General features: G+C 51.2%; 3 protein-coding genes and 1 non-coding gene across 4 annotated transcripts; 1 reads left to right on the top strand and 3 right to left on the bottom strand.

The window, feature by feature from the left end:
• Positions 1-595: 595 nt before the first annotated feature.
• On the top strand, positions 596-8,638 carry BU24DRAFT_338244 (uncharacterized protein; the record flags this gene model as incomplete). The annotated part of the gene is made up of 7 exons (XM_033523124.1): positions 596-769; positions 829-973; positions 1,035-1,303; positions 1,376-1,809; positions 1,871-2,021; positions 2,072-7,723; positions 7,772-8,638. 7 exons carry the CDS (start codon positions 596-598, stop codon positions 8,636-8,638), a joined length of 7,692 nt encoding a protein of 2,563 aa, XP_033390763.1.
• A 457-nt stretch (positions 8,639-9,095) lies between these two features.
• BU24DRAFT_t2 lies at positions 9,096-9,193 on the bottom strand. The gene has a single exon. It is a non-coding gene; the product is annotated as a tRNA-Asp (tRNA).
• Positions 9,194-9,672: 479 nt separating this feature from the next.
• On the bottom strand, positions 9,673-12,532 carry BU24DRAFT_405289 (uncharacterized protein; the record flags this gene model as incomplete). The annotated part of the gene is made up of 2 exons (XM_033525693.1): positions 9,673-11,726; positions 11,779-12,532. The coding sequence occupies 2 exons, from the start codon at positions 12,530-12,532 to the stop codon at positions 9,673-9,675; spliced, it is 2,808 nt and encodes a 935-aa protein (XP_033390762.1).
• A 124-nt stretch (positions 12,533-12,656) lies between these two features.
• BU24DRAFT_471629 (uncharacterized protein) lies at positions 12,657-14,129 on the bottom strand (the record flags this gene model as incomplete). The annotated part of the gene is made up of 2 exons (XM_033532702.1): positions 12,657-13,548; positions 13,658-14,129. The coding sequence occupies 2 exons, from the start codon at positions 14,127-14,129 to the stop codon at positions 13,049-13,051; spliced, it is 972 nt and encodes a 323-aa protein (XP_033390761.1). The 3' UTR covers positions 12,657-13,048.
• Between the last annotated feature and the right edge of the window lie 175 nt (positions 14,130-14,304).

Genomic DNA, 14,304 nt, shown 5'->3' with positions numbered 1-14,304 from the left:
CAAGACGCCCGTGACGTAGCCCTTGAATACTCAGGCACTGGGGTAAACGAGAATGCGTTTGTCTCGGCGTTCACATCGAGCTGGACCGCCCTATGTGAGGGTTGGAGCGAAAGCTGAATCACGACGAGCTCGATACTACCCAGTAGACGCGACTTAGAGTCGTACATGGTCAACGATGAGAAACATCTTGTAGATACTGCCTTGCAGACCGACAAAATGCTAATCTCCGGGAAACTCCATTGACGAATCGTCATCGCCATGAACGGTTTCGGCTCGGCCATGCCCGCGAGTCTAGTGTCCGCGACTTTAGCGCCCGAGGATAGTCTTGCCGTCTGCTACAGATAGCACGGTCTAAACCATCAAGGCACTCCTGCCTCTCTAAAACTGTATAATGTCTTAGAAGTTGAAGTCATGAGAGATCGATGCGACCTGGCTTTGGACGAAACATAGATATCCACTCTTTCCTCTTCAACTTCTCTTGCATCCATTTTTCAATGATAACGCTCCTTACCTAACATCTATGACTTCCCCCATCTTGGACGGGCACGGGTCAGGCGAGCACATGGACCATGCTCAATCCTTCGCAGCCGCGCCAATGCCAGAGCCGATCGCAGTAGTGGGCTTCGCGTTTGAGTTCCCCGGGAATATTCGTACAGAGGATGCGTTTTGGGACATGCTCGTGGATCGCAAAGTTGACGCACCAACAATTCCGAAAGACAGGTTCAATCCTACAGCGTTTGGACCAGTATCTGAGAAGGATCTAGGCGCGGTAAGCTTAAATCAACCTCTCTCTACCCCAATCTTGGGCCAGTTTCTGATCGTTCGAAGTGGGGAACCCAAGGTGCACACTTTCTGAGAGAGGATGTCGGAGCATTTGATGCGCCCTTCTTTTCTATTTCTCCGGCTGAGGCCGAAGGAATGGATCCTCAGCAGCGGAAGCTGCTTGAAACTACGTATCATGCGTTAGAGAACGGTAAGAAAATCCACACGGAATTCTTAATTGAGTAGGCATTGATTGAATCTGTGATGATTAGCGGGCATACCAATGGATTCGCTGCGAGGATCTAAGACGTCTGTTCATGTGGGCTGCTTCACGGGTGATTACCATCTTATGCAGTGCAAGGACCCTGACACGATGCCAACGTACCATGCCACCGGAAACTCTTCCGCCATATTGGCAAACAGGATCAGTTGGTTCTTCGACCTTAAGGGACCTAGTGTTATGATGGACACAGCATGTTCTAGCAGTCTGGTGGCGCTGGACCAAGCATGTCAGGCCCTCCGCCAAAACCAGACTTCCATGGTATGTTGCAGACGTCTTACATAGTTATGAGTTGTCTATGGTGGTGATTTGAGCGCTAAAATTTCCTAATAGGGCATCGTGTGTGGCTGCAATCTGATCTTGACCCCAGAATCGGTAACGACGATTGGCAAGATGGGATTTCTATCGCCTGATGGGCTTTGCCATAGCTTCGATGAAAGAGGCAATGGATATGCCCGCAGCGAAGGGTTGGCGTCGCTGGTCGTAAAACGGGTATCTGATGCGATTCGGGACAAAGACACGATTCGCTGTGTGATTCAAGCAACGTCGACCAACCAAGACGGGCGCACGATCAATTTAGCACAGCCATGCGAGGCGGCTCAAGAGGAGCTTCTTCGTTCTACTTACGATACTTTCAATCTGGACCGTTCGTTGACTCGGTTCTGCGAAGCTCATGGGACTGGAACCGCAGTGGGGGATCCGATAGAAATGAACGCTCTCTCTTCGTCGTTCCATGGTATTCGCAATGACGCTGATCCTCTCTTCATGTATGTGCGCTCTATTTTCACTTCGCATGATATGGCGAGAGTTAGCTAACACAATTTCCAGAGGGGCTACAAAAGCGAATCTTGGACATCTTGAAGCTGCCAGCGGTGTTGCGGGAATCATCAAAACTATACTAGTCCTGGAGAAAGCCCTCATCCCCCCAATCGCACAATTACAGCGTGTAAATTTCAGAATCAAGGCACATAATCTCAAAGTAAGTTCCTCTTGCTCGTGCGATACAACATGATCTAATGAATTGATTAGTTCCCTACTGAGTTGACCCCATGGCCGTGTCCCGGGCCACGCCGGGCATCCGTACAGTCGTTCGGTTTCGGAGGCACAAATGCCCACGCCATTCTCGACGACGCTGCAAACTTCCTAGAAAGTGGCGGCATTCCGTATGATGTGAAGCCTCGAACGGACTCGCATCACAGCAGCTCTGAAAGTCAACTCGCCGCGTTAGAAGAATCTCCTCGCCAGCTCCTCGTCTGGTCAGCACCCAACAAACCATCTCTAGAACGGGTCCTTCAGTCTTACAGCCGCTGCCTGGCCGATGCTGTGGCTAGTTCGAAGTTCGGTGACGAGGTGCTCCCCAGTCTCGCGCAGACGCTAAGTGAACGACGGACCCGGTTTCCACAGAGAGCATTTGTAGTATCACACTCTGTACAGCAGCTGGAATCATCAATCCGAGACGCTCCTGTAGTCAGTCCTTCAGTATCTACACGGAAAATGGCGTTTATTTTCACTGGCCAGGGTGCTCAGTGGCTCGGAATGGGTCGAGAACTTTTGGCGTATCCAATATTCGAACAGAGCATCCTCCATTCGCAGCATATATTATACGCATTGGGAGCAAGTTGGGACCTTTTAAGCGTGTTCCGCCACAAAACAGGGATTGATGCCACCATAGATCTGTCAACGAGCGCGGAGAAAAGTCAGTGCGTGTGTACCGCGCTGCAGATAGCTTTGGTGGACCTGACGAGGTCGTTTAACGTAGTCCCTGATCATGTTGTCGGGCATTCCTCTGGAGAGATCGGTGCTGCGTACGCAATTGGAGCAATATCTGTCGTATCAGCCATGCGATTAGCGTATTTTCGTGGCAAGCTCTCAGACGAACTGGCGGCCGATCAGTCCATTCAAGGTTCCATGATGGCAGTTTCACTTTCCGAAAGAGAAGTGGAACAGTACCTAGCTAGCATCAATCTTTCTAACAACGGGCAGGTAGTGGTGGGGTGCATTAATAGCAGTAGAAGCCTGACTCTCTCGGGTCCGCGATCGAAACTTGCAGCGTTGGAAACGATTCTCCAAAACGCGGGTGTATTTGCACGCATGCTCAAAGTTCCTGTTGCTTATCATTCGCCTCAAATGCAAACCATTGCAGCACAATACGAAGCAGCCATTGGGGAAATCGAGAAGGGGAATGACACCGGTACTGAAGCATCCATGATATCCTCTGTAACCGGAGCAGCAGTTCTGCCTCAGACTCTTCAGGATGCGAAGTATTGGGTTTCGAATCTTGTATCATGCGTGCGATTTTCCGATGCCGTGGCCCAGTTCATGGGTACGGCGCACAACATTCTTGAGATTGGACCTCACGGAGCGCTCAAAAGTCCCATACAAGATATTGCCGACGATCTAGATGCTGGCACATACTCTTACAGTTCGGCTTTGCTGCGATTTCAATCTGCTACGGAAACATTGCTCAAAGCTATGGGAGAACTGTACTGCCACGGTCACGGCATCAGCATTCTGTCTGTAAACGAGCCTTTACACCACAAAGCAACAACCCTTAGGCCAAACACCCAGCTTCCGCCCTACCCATTTGACCACTCGACGAGATACTGGCACGAATCACGTCTAAGTAAATCGCTACGGCTCCGAAACCACGCTCCACACCCTCTTCTCGGAGTAACGGTCGCCGATTGGAACCCACTCGAGCCGCGTTGGCGACATTTCCTTCGTTTGGATAAGTTGAGTTTCATTGAGGACCATCTTATCAACAACACGATTGTATATCCCGCTGCCGCCATGATTGCAGCCGTGCTCGAAGGCGCAAAGCAACTGGGCGAGCTCCAAGAATCGGGCTCTGGCGTCAGTGGATACGAAATTCGCGATGCGCGATTCATCAATGCACTTGTATTTCCAACTGCGCAAACAGAAATCGAGGTAGAGCTTCGGTTTCGCAAATCAGACCATAACAGGTACGATTACCGATTGTATAGTTATCGAGACGAAAACTGGACGCATCATTGCGAGGGAACCGTCCGCGTGCAGTACGACTACTCCAATAATGAGACGGTGGAGACGCCGTTGCGTACCCAACACCCGATGCGAACTACGCTCTCGAGAGCAGTAGAAAGCTTTGAGGGTATTTCTTTGGCGCGCGAACGCGTCCTGGATAACGATCACCTCTATAATCAGCTTTTCCACAAGTTCGGGTACCAGTACGGAACAACGTTCCAAGGCCTGCACAGTCTCGCCAGTGATGGCAAAAACAAAGCTACCGCGACGATTATCCCATTAGAAGGAGATGCAAAGGAAAGGGCAAACATCAGTCAGAGTCATGTAATACACCCAGCTGCTCTAGATGCAGTATTACAGCTAGCACTAGTTGCAGCTGCAAGAGGGGGTGAAGGCACCATCCCCACCGTCGTTCCTGAGAGAATAAACCGGCTTTGGGTGTCTTCCTTGGGTCTGAACTTCCCTAGTGATGACGGAACTGAAGTTAAGGTTGTCGCTGAATCAGTAATGCAAACGAAGCGGAAAATGGGCGCTTCCGCTTCTGCCTTTTCGAGCAACGGCCGCAATCTGCTCATACACGTGCAAGACTTCGAAGGGACTTCAATATCGAACAACGAAGCGAGTTCTTCGGACGAGCAACAGATCACGAGGGAACGCGTCTGCTACCGAATGGAGTGGCAGCCGGACCACAGCCTCATGAGTTCGGAACAGTTGGCTGACCACTGCTGGGGGAAGATCACACCCGTAGTACCCGAGCTCGACATACTAGCTTTCGAGCGAGAGGCTACAGTACTAATATTTCGCTCCATCTTTAATGTACAGAAGAGGCTCTCTTCCGGATGTATACAGCTTGCAAAGCCATATTTTCAAAAGTATGTCGATTGGATGGAGATCCAGCGACATGCATTCAATTCAGGAGTCTACCCCGAAGTGCGGTCCCGATATGATTTCTACCAAGCCAACGACAGCGCCCTCAAAAATTTGCGGGAACGAGTCGCAGCTAACAAGTTATGGCGGTTCTACGGGGCAGTGGCAGACCGACTCTTCGATATGCTCACGGGCTCTCTGGATCCGCTACAGCTATTATTTGGCGAGGAGTACGCAACAGACTTTTACGCTGAGACGAACCGGTATTCACGATGCGGCCCCGCGTTAGCCAGATACCTAACCTTACTCGCTCATAAGAATCCCGGCATGCGGATTCTCGAAGTAGGCGCAGGTACGGGGTCGACCACGCGCATCGCGCTCGAGGCGCTGAAGACGGGCGATGATGAAATGTGTCGGTTCTCGAGATATGATTTCACAGACATTTCCCCCTCGTTGGTAGCAGCTGCACAAGAGGAGCTTGGTCATGCGAACCGGAAGATGCGCTTCGCTCAGTTCGATATCGAGAAAAGTCCAGGTGAGCAAAAGTTCGATATCGGCTCGTATGACGTGATCATTGCAGGAAGCGTACTGCACGCCACAGCATCAATTTCGGAAACGCTGAAAAATGTGAGAGCGTTGCTTCGACCCGGGGGAAAGTTGTTGCTGTTCGAAAATACACGTCCTGAGCATGTGCGTATGGGCTTCGCATTTGGCTTGCTTCCCGGCTGGTGGCTGGGCGTCGAAGACTATAGGAAACATTCGCCGTGCTTAAATACGGAACAATGGGATACTGCGTTGCGCAAGAGCGGGTTTTCAGGTGCCGAAGTTGAATTTCGAGATTTTGAGGACAAGGAGATTCATGAAACAAGCGTCATCATCGGTACTGCTGTTGAAAGTGTGGCCACCGAAGGCAGCGACTGGCCGCTGATCATTGCCGACGTATACAACGATGTCGATATGGCTCTTGCCGAGCGTATTCGAGTCGACTTGCAACGCGACTACGGTGTTGGGTGCATCGTTGGATCTTTGCAGAAGATGGCGTCTAGCCCTGCCGTAGCTGGACGGTGCTGCATTCTTCTCGACATACGACCAGACTCAACATCTATGCTGGAATCGGAGTCCTCCTACCTCGCCGTTCAGATGCTGGTACAGAAAGCATCGACGCTGCTGTGGGTGATCCCTGGAGGAGGCAGGCAGTCTAATAGCCCTCGGCACGGGCTCATCAGCGGCCTTTCGCGTACTGTTCGAAGAGAGATTCCGAACCTCCGGTTTATTTCACTTGCATTGGAGAATCCTGAGCACCTTTCCATCCATCAATCGCCTATGATTGTGGCTGCCTACAAGCAAAGCCAGGAAAGTGCGTCGTATGAACCTGAGTTAGTCGAGATCGATGGGTCTCTCCATATTAACCGTGTTCTGGATCATTCCAGCCTCGATCAAAAGATTTTGAGCGATATATCAGGGATTGATACTCGGCCTCGAAGTTTTGGAGAAGGGGTTCCGCTGAAGCTGAGCACTAATTCTGACTCCAATCTGGACTCACTGTTTTTCGAAGAAGATACCGACGCAGACACTCCCTTGGAAGCAGACGAGATTCAGATTCAGGTACGGGCCATCGGATGCAACTTTCTGGATGCGCTCTCTGCTCTTGGCCGCATCGATGTCGACTTCATGGGATTGGAAGTTGCAGGAATAGTTTCCAAGGTCGGCGCTAACGTAACGAGTCTCAATGTTGGCGATGCAGTCGTGTCCTTCGCAATCGATGCATATCGATCTTACGTCAAAGTTCAAGCTTGTCTAGCTCTTCCACTCCCCACAAGGCTATCGTTTGTGGCGGGAGCGTCTATTCCCATCAACTTCGCCACTGCGTATCGAGCTCTCGTCGAGGTGGCCTCGCTCCAGGAAGGTGAAACCGTGCTCATTCACTCCGCGGCCGGTGGCACTGGACAGGCTGCTGTACAAATCGCAAAACACGTTGGAGCCACTGTGCTAGCTACAGTCAGCACGGATGAAAAACGCCAATTTCTTAGTGAGAAATACCAAATTCAACCCGAACATATCTTTTCAAGTAGAGACGATGGGTTCTTGTCCGGAATTCATCACCTCACCGGGGGTCGTGGTGTCGATGTTGTGCTCAACTCGCTGTCAGGGGATCTTCTCCATGCAAGCTGGGAATGCATTGCGCCCTACGGCCGCTTTATCGAGATTGGCAAAAAGGACATAAAAGAAGGAACGCGCATCAACATGGCTCCGTTTGCTGCCAATACGACGTTTTCGTCCGTTGATCTGGCTGCAATGATTCGGCAATGCCCGCAGAAGACTGGAAGGTTGTTGAGCAAGGTCCTCGATTTGATGGCTGAGAATCGCCTCTCAACAATCATGCAAGAGACTTTTAGCATTGATTGTGTCGGACAAGCTTTAAGGCAGCTTCTAGGAGGGAAATCCTTGGGTAAGATGGTGATCGAGGTAGACCAGCAAATCCCCGTGAAAGCAACCACCAGGATTAAACGGGAGGACCTGTTCTCCGACGCTGCAACCTATATCATAGCTGGTGGGCTTGGTGGTTTAGGCCGCATGATAACTAGATGGATGGAAAAACGGGGAGCTCGCCATTTCGTTTTGTTGTCACGATCCCGACCCACCTCTACAGATGCTGCAGAGTATCTAGATGAGTTGAGGGTTAGGGGAATTTGCGTAGAAACCCCTTCTTGCAACATTGGCGATTTTGACGCATTGAGCGCTGCCCTGGCCAGAATCAACTCAAGCATGCCACCTGTCCGCGGCTGCATTCAGGCATCCATGGTCCTCGAAGTATGTATAATACGGACTTAATTTATCCAATGCTAACAAAATTTACAGGATTCCGTTTTCGAGAACATGAGTCATGACACTTTCAACATACCACTCGAGGCCAAAGTGAAAGGGTCATGGAACCTCCACCAGCTTCTTCCTTCCGATCTTGATTTCTTCGTCATGCTCTCGTCAGTGGCCGGCATCTTTGGTAGCGGAGGCCAAGCAAATTATGCTGCGGGAAATACGTATCAAGATGCGTTGGCCCACTATCGACAATCGCGTGGTCAACATGCAGTGTCTATCGATCTCGGTATGATGCTTTCCGAGGGCTACCTAGCCAATTCTCCGGAAACGGTGGATCGTCTTGAGAAAACAGATGGCCTGATACCCATTCGCGAAGAGGCGTTCTTCGCAGTTTTGGACGACATTTGCAATGTGAAGAATGGTCACGGAGAGGCTCAGGTCATTCTTGGACTCGGAAGCCCAGAGAGTATGCGCGAGAGAGGCATTACAGAGCCGTGGTGGATGGAACAACCGCTCTTCCGCGCGCTTCATCAGCTACCCAACTCTTCTTCAATTCCAGATGGCGAAAGCAGCGCCGTCAGCTCACAACAAAAGACAACGGAGATCGGTGCTTCTTTCCGCAGTGTAAAAGACATGGATGCCCTTAGATCGCTTACAACCGACGCCCTCATGGTACGACTCAATCGTACTGTGCCAGGAACATTTCCCGACGAAGAGGAAAGCAGGCTAGCAAAAGCCGAGGTTCCATTGCATAGCCTTGGAGTGGATTCTCTAGTCGCTGTTGAACTGCGAAACTGGTTTAAAAAGAGCATGGGCGCAGACATCGCAACTTTTGAGATCCTCGGCGGCGTCGGGGTAAAAGAACTAGCAAGATTGATTGTTGAAAGGAGCGTATTGTGCAACATGTAGTACGTGATTAGACTTCATACCAATTAACTAATATTTCATATGCAATCTTGATGACACTCGCTAGTGATGGCGAAATAGAGAACTTCGTTATAGGAGGCGATGGGAACATAGATCAGACAATCAATACCACTGTTAGATAAACTCAAGTGCTCATATTACAGGCGTACTCAAGGGGCTGTGTCTGTGATGCACCCTTACTGTCAAGGCGTCCACAGCAACAGATATTGCAAAAAGAAATTTGGATTTAACAAGCAATGTTGCATTCAGAAAGGAGTTGCTAGCAAAGACAAAAAATCAAAAATCCTCCTCATCCACTGCCCTGTAAGAGCGCACCAAAACGTCGAGCGTTGTCCATATACAAGTCACGTGCCCACCCACCCACGATACCTTTGAACAACCACCACAACTTCAATCAACCACGACAAAAAGAAGTGCAAAAAAAGAACAAAATGAATGACTCTCCGACGGGGAATCGAACCCCGGTCTCCCGCGCTTGTTTAATCCAAGTATTGGACTACTGACAAGCGGAAATCATGACCACTAGACCATCGAAGAAGCGAGTCATGCTGAGCGCATGAGATGGTGTGTTGCTTGATGTCTGTAGTCACAAATTGCAGAACCTATATTGTGATACAATATTACGATTTGGGAGTATGTATGAGTATTAATTAATGTTTGTCTAGCTAGGTATGTTGGTATATGGAATTATAATTTGAATCGCGGTGTTGGTGGTACATTGTGACCCGTAAGTGGGGCAAACGAGAAGAAAAAAAAGCCCCTTACTCACGCTGATGAAGCAAGCCACCCAGCTCGACTCGACTTCTTATCAGAACAGAAGAGGGGGGGAGGTTCCTCCGTGTCCGACAATAAACTTTTCATATACATAATCACTTCCCGCGGAATTCTCTCTTTTTAATGGCGTTGCTTGACTCTGGAACAGTATCGTAGGTAATGTGGGGATTTTCTCCTAATATCTCTCGGCTACGGAGGGATGGTTTCTGCAAACGATAACGGTAATTACGACACTCTCAATGTTATTCATTGAGACTGAACTCGACAACGCCTTCTTCCCTCTTCACGCCAACCGACAATCTGGCGGCCGCCATGCCTAAAAGTCCCGAGGCCATGACAAGACTCGCGATATGGCCCCGCGGCATCTCGTCCAACAGCTCGTTGCCCTCGTTGAAGAGTTGCGACATCTTCGCGTTGCGGATGTAGTAGATCCGCGAGGAGAGGAAGGGGAGGATGGGTTCGAGGCGGAAGAAGCGAGGGCCGGGACTGTCGGGCTTTTGGAGTGCGTCATAGTGGGCCTTGTAGTTGCTGCTGACGGTGGTGCTCGTGGATCTGTTGCCGTTACTGTTGCTGTTGCCGTTGCTGTTGCTGCGGCTGTTGGATGGTTTAGGCGCTAAAGAGGATGAGATTGATGCGTGTCGGAGCCTGGAGAGGGAGCTTTGCTGCGAGGAGGATTTGCGGGTTACAAGGGCCGGTTTGGTGTGAGATTTCCTGCGGTGAGGAGTGATAGGCCTTGCGGCGTTCGTGAAGACAGGTTCCTGATGATCGATGGGAGAAGTAGTCGACATACTCTGCTCATCAAAGTAGCATGGATCGACGAAGCATTCCGATGGGGCTCCAACTCTACAGCCCTGTAGAAGCTCGTTGAACTCTACAGGTTCGAAAGAAGCGCCCTTGTTGCGAGAAAAGTGTTGCTCGAGGACCGTGTTCGACTGCAGGAGGACGGGATGGGAAGCGCCATGGAACTCGTGCAAGTGCTGGAGGAACTCGCTTTCCGACGTGTACAGCTTTTGCTTGCATTGTCGGTATTTGTGGTACTGTTGGGCGTGCTCGACGTGGGAGCTTCGATATCCTGCGCCGCACATGTGGCAATGATGCGCTTTTGGAGATGGGAACTGAGGACACAGTGGAGGCGCAGTGTTTTCGGAAGCAATGTCGTCGAATGTTCGAAGAAATCGACAAGACCAGACTCTACAGTGCGTGTGGTTGTCTCGTGCGCCAGCATTCGCGAAGACCTTTCGACAATATCGGCATCGAAACGGACCAACGGCCTGCGAGGCGCACAGGTTTTCCAGATGATTCTCTTGTCGATCTGACCACCACGTCGACCGATCGAAGCCTCCGGCGATGAGGTGATCAGCAACATGATTGCATCGTGCATTCCAGTCCTCCGCTTTGTTACCACAGAATCCGCAGTGAAGCATAGGGTCGTCTGCCCTCATGGGAGCACCAAAGCGTCTCCACTTCATCGCCAAGTCCTTGCAGCCATAGTCATGGCCTTCACTTGCAGTTAACTTAGACTGACAGCCCAGGCGCGCTGTGGGGTGTTTCATGTTTTGAAAATGGACATGATGCAGATGCTGGACGAAGTGGTCTCTCCGGTAAAAGGTACGTTGAGTCTCCGGCTTATTCCTGCATTGCTGGTACTTGTGTGAGGCCATGTGTACCTCGTCAGGATGCTTCTGGCCGCAGAAGGGGCAATACTGGAACGAATCTTCGCGAGTGTTACAGCAGATCCATGTTGTCCGCAAGGCGTGGACAGAGTCTTCGTGACGAATCCACTCATACTTCGTTTTGAAAGCACGTGGGCAGAAGGTACAGAAGAAAGGTAAGCCTTGCATAGGTGTTCCGGAGTCATCGACGCCGTTCACTTTCGCCCTGCTGTAGGGCGAATTGCGCCATGTCATTCGTCGGCGACCGCGTCGGCGATCACGCCCGAAGGAGGAGACATTGCTTCCCTTGGATGACAAGGTGTATGTCGTCGTCGGTGCAGATCCATCCGATGAAACCGAGGTGATAACAGAGCCCGATCGAGCTACTCTCGACCCAGACGATGAATCCATAAAAGTGTCACCCCGACTGCTGGGGGGACCACTGTTGATGGCGGCCTGGATAGCAGCCAGATCAGCGGCTTCTTCTCGGTAAGATGAAGCGAGATAAACAGCCAGTGGCGGCTGCGGGGAGATAACACCCCTTTCGACCTCCAACTCCAGTGTCTCTAGGCTCTCCACGGAAAGCTTTGTCGCCAAGGAGTGTACACTCTCATCTGGCAAATCCGCCGCCGTCTCCTCGGTAACTGATGAACAACATTAGTACTGCTAATGTTGAATTTAGACAGGTTAGAATACCAGTTCCCTTCTTCCTCGCCCTCGCATTGTTGAACCAATTCCGGACCTTCTTGGCTTCCAGCCCAGCTTGATGCGCGATGATGTCTATCTCCCACGAACATGGGTAAGCATTAGTGGCGAACTCATCCTCCAATAGCTGTCTAGCCTCCAGAGGGATTCGGGTATTTGGACCTTTCCGCTTAGCAGATGCGGGTGTGCGCGCACTCGCGGCAGACCCAAATCTCACGCTGGTCGTGCGGCTGCTGGTCGATGCTTGCCGACTGAGTCCTTCGCGAGGGGGGTCCGGTTTGGCGACGTTCTGCTGTTGGTCGTGAGCAGCAGGGGTGACAGTCGTGTCATAAATGTCATTCTGTATTGGAAATGACGAATCAGACACATCCGTTGTTGGGGGTATTGACGTAGTCTCGGTCTGTACATTCATGTCCATGTGATCTATGGCATTGTCGAAATGGCTATCAGCCTGGTACGGGATCCCCGGGGTCGGGTTTGGTGAGAATATTGGAACCTCCCAACCGTTTCCATCGAACGGTCCCGGGTCCAGGGGAATAGGAATAGATGTTTCGAGGGTCGCTGATTGATGAAGTCCGGCGGGCTGCCAGTCCATTCCATCGACGTTGAAATCCGGGGTATCCTGGGGTAATAGCCCGTGCCCTAGCTCTTGCTCATCACCAACAAACGCTACCGCATTACATTCATCATCCAGGCGTGCGAAGTCGAAGAACTCATCGAGGCTGCCTAGTGGTTCAGATGACATCGTGCTTGAATTTCTTCTTCCTCTCAGGCTGGACGTGTCGCCTTGCAAGTTGCCTAGACGATGCTAGTTCGAAGCCGGAAGTGGCTCGCCTAGCCAGGCCTGACGAGACAGCAGACGGCCGCTGAGACTGATTCCGTTTTCAGGCGATTGGAACGCGATAGAAGGTGTCGCATGTTAGAAGAGACGAGCTCTAATAATGATCATGGAAGATTGAACGGTGGATGGAGAGTGGGTGACGGGTTGGATTTATGATGATGAAGAGGGTGTGGAGATCGACAGGCATCCACTCCGTGGCTGAACTCGTATTCCCCGCGCAAGGGGCGCTAAACCTCATTTGCCTGCGCTTGTGTAAGGTACTACAAGCTGTAGGATGCGAAATCCGATGTGCGCATGTGAGCAATGTAAATGCACTCGAAGACAGAATAAGTAGTATCCCGCATGCGCAATTGGAATTGAATGTGAGTGCTACAGCCAATGTACAGCGATTTGATGCAAATATCACACCACCCCAAATCATTATTTGTCGAAACTTCGGATGTCAGGCATCATCCCAAGCCCTCCAGTGCCAGTCTGGGACGCACTGTCGCTCTCATTCGCACCGCCCGCGCTTCGCGACTTGACATGGTTCCTCAACATCTCCAAGATCTCGCTGTCCTTCCATCGACTAGGCACAGGCCTATACGCCGGCTTGAACGTCCCAACAGTTTGCGCCCATTCCCCTTTCGCTGGTGCACGCGTCCATTGATCCTTCAATTTTGAATCCGAATCCTGTCCGGCAGCGGCAGGTGTGGCCTGCGCGCCTCCAGCTGCAGAAGGCGAGGAGCCCTCTGCAGTCTCATGGCTTGTCGGCGCATCGTCCGGCGACTGTGTGGCCCAATAGTAGATATCCCAATCGTTCTCGTCCAAAAAGAGATCGTACTGCTCCAATTGTCCCTTCGTCATCGTCCCAAGGTTCGCATCGGCGAATGTAGACATGAGTAATTCACTTTCTAGTGTTCCCCTCTTGCGGCTCTGATCTGTTGTTAATCTGTTAGCCGGGCCTGGTATCCAATTGCAAAAGATGCTGCCCCAAAGGTAATCGCTCTGGGGGAGCAGGGCATAGGAACGGACATAATAACCTCGCACGCATAGTGTTTGCATCCTCTCCCGTCCTCCTCAGCGGCTCCACGCGGAACTTCGCACCCTCAAGCTCTCCCACACCGAGTTCCTTGTTGAGATCGCTCACGTCCTGTGCCTGGCTACCTTGCGTTCCTCCAGTCATGCGCTCGGTGTTCTCAGGGACTGAGTCCTTGGGCGTGAAATTCTTGTCGACTGCACTGAGGAGCTCTGGAGGCGCGGCATCCTTGCCAACGGAGGGCATCGCATTGTGGATCGTAGAGGTCGTGTTCGTGAGATGAGGGTTCAACGGCTTCTCTTTCTGCTTCTCGCGGTATGTCTCTGTGGTGTCATTGGCTCGCTTGTTCAGTTTCTCGAAGTCGTTCTTGTTGTCGTTGCGGCGTGCCGTGTGGATGGTGAAGGATCGGGCGATCGGGAGGCCGGGACGTGAAACGGCGAGCAAAGCTCTTGAGGAGCGTAACAATTGCCTAGAGGCAGCCATTGTGCTTTATGAAATGGCCTGTGACAGGTTTTGAATTGTCGTTGTCGGGTAAGAATTGTCGTCTGTTGATTATGAGACGAGAAATGATGTAGTCAAATATATTTGCCGAGGATGATCAATATTGACATCATGGTTCGTCCACATTCAAGGACTAACGCGATCCGGACAGTCTATG

The sequence above is a fragment of the Aaosphaeria arxii genome, assembly GCF_010015735.1.
Source record: "Aaosphaeria arxii CBS 175.79 unplaced genomic scaffold BU24scaffold_1, whole genome shotgun sequence".
NCBI classification, from domain to species: Eukaryota; Fungi; Ascomycota; class Dothideomycetes; order Pleosporales; genus Aaosphaeria; species Aaosphaeria arxii.
This window is presented reverse-complemented; position numbering and strand designations above follow the sequence as displayed.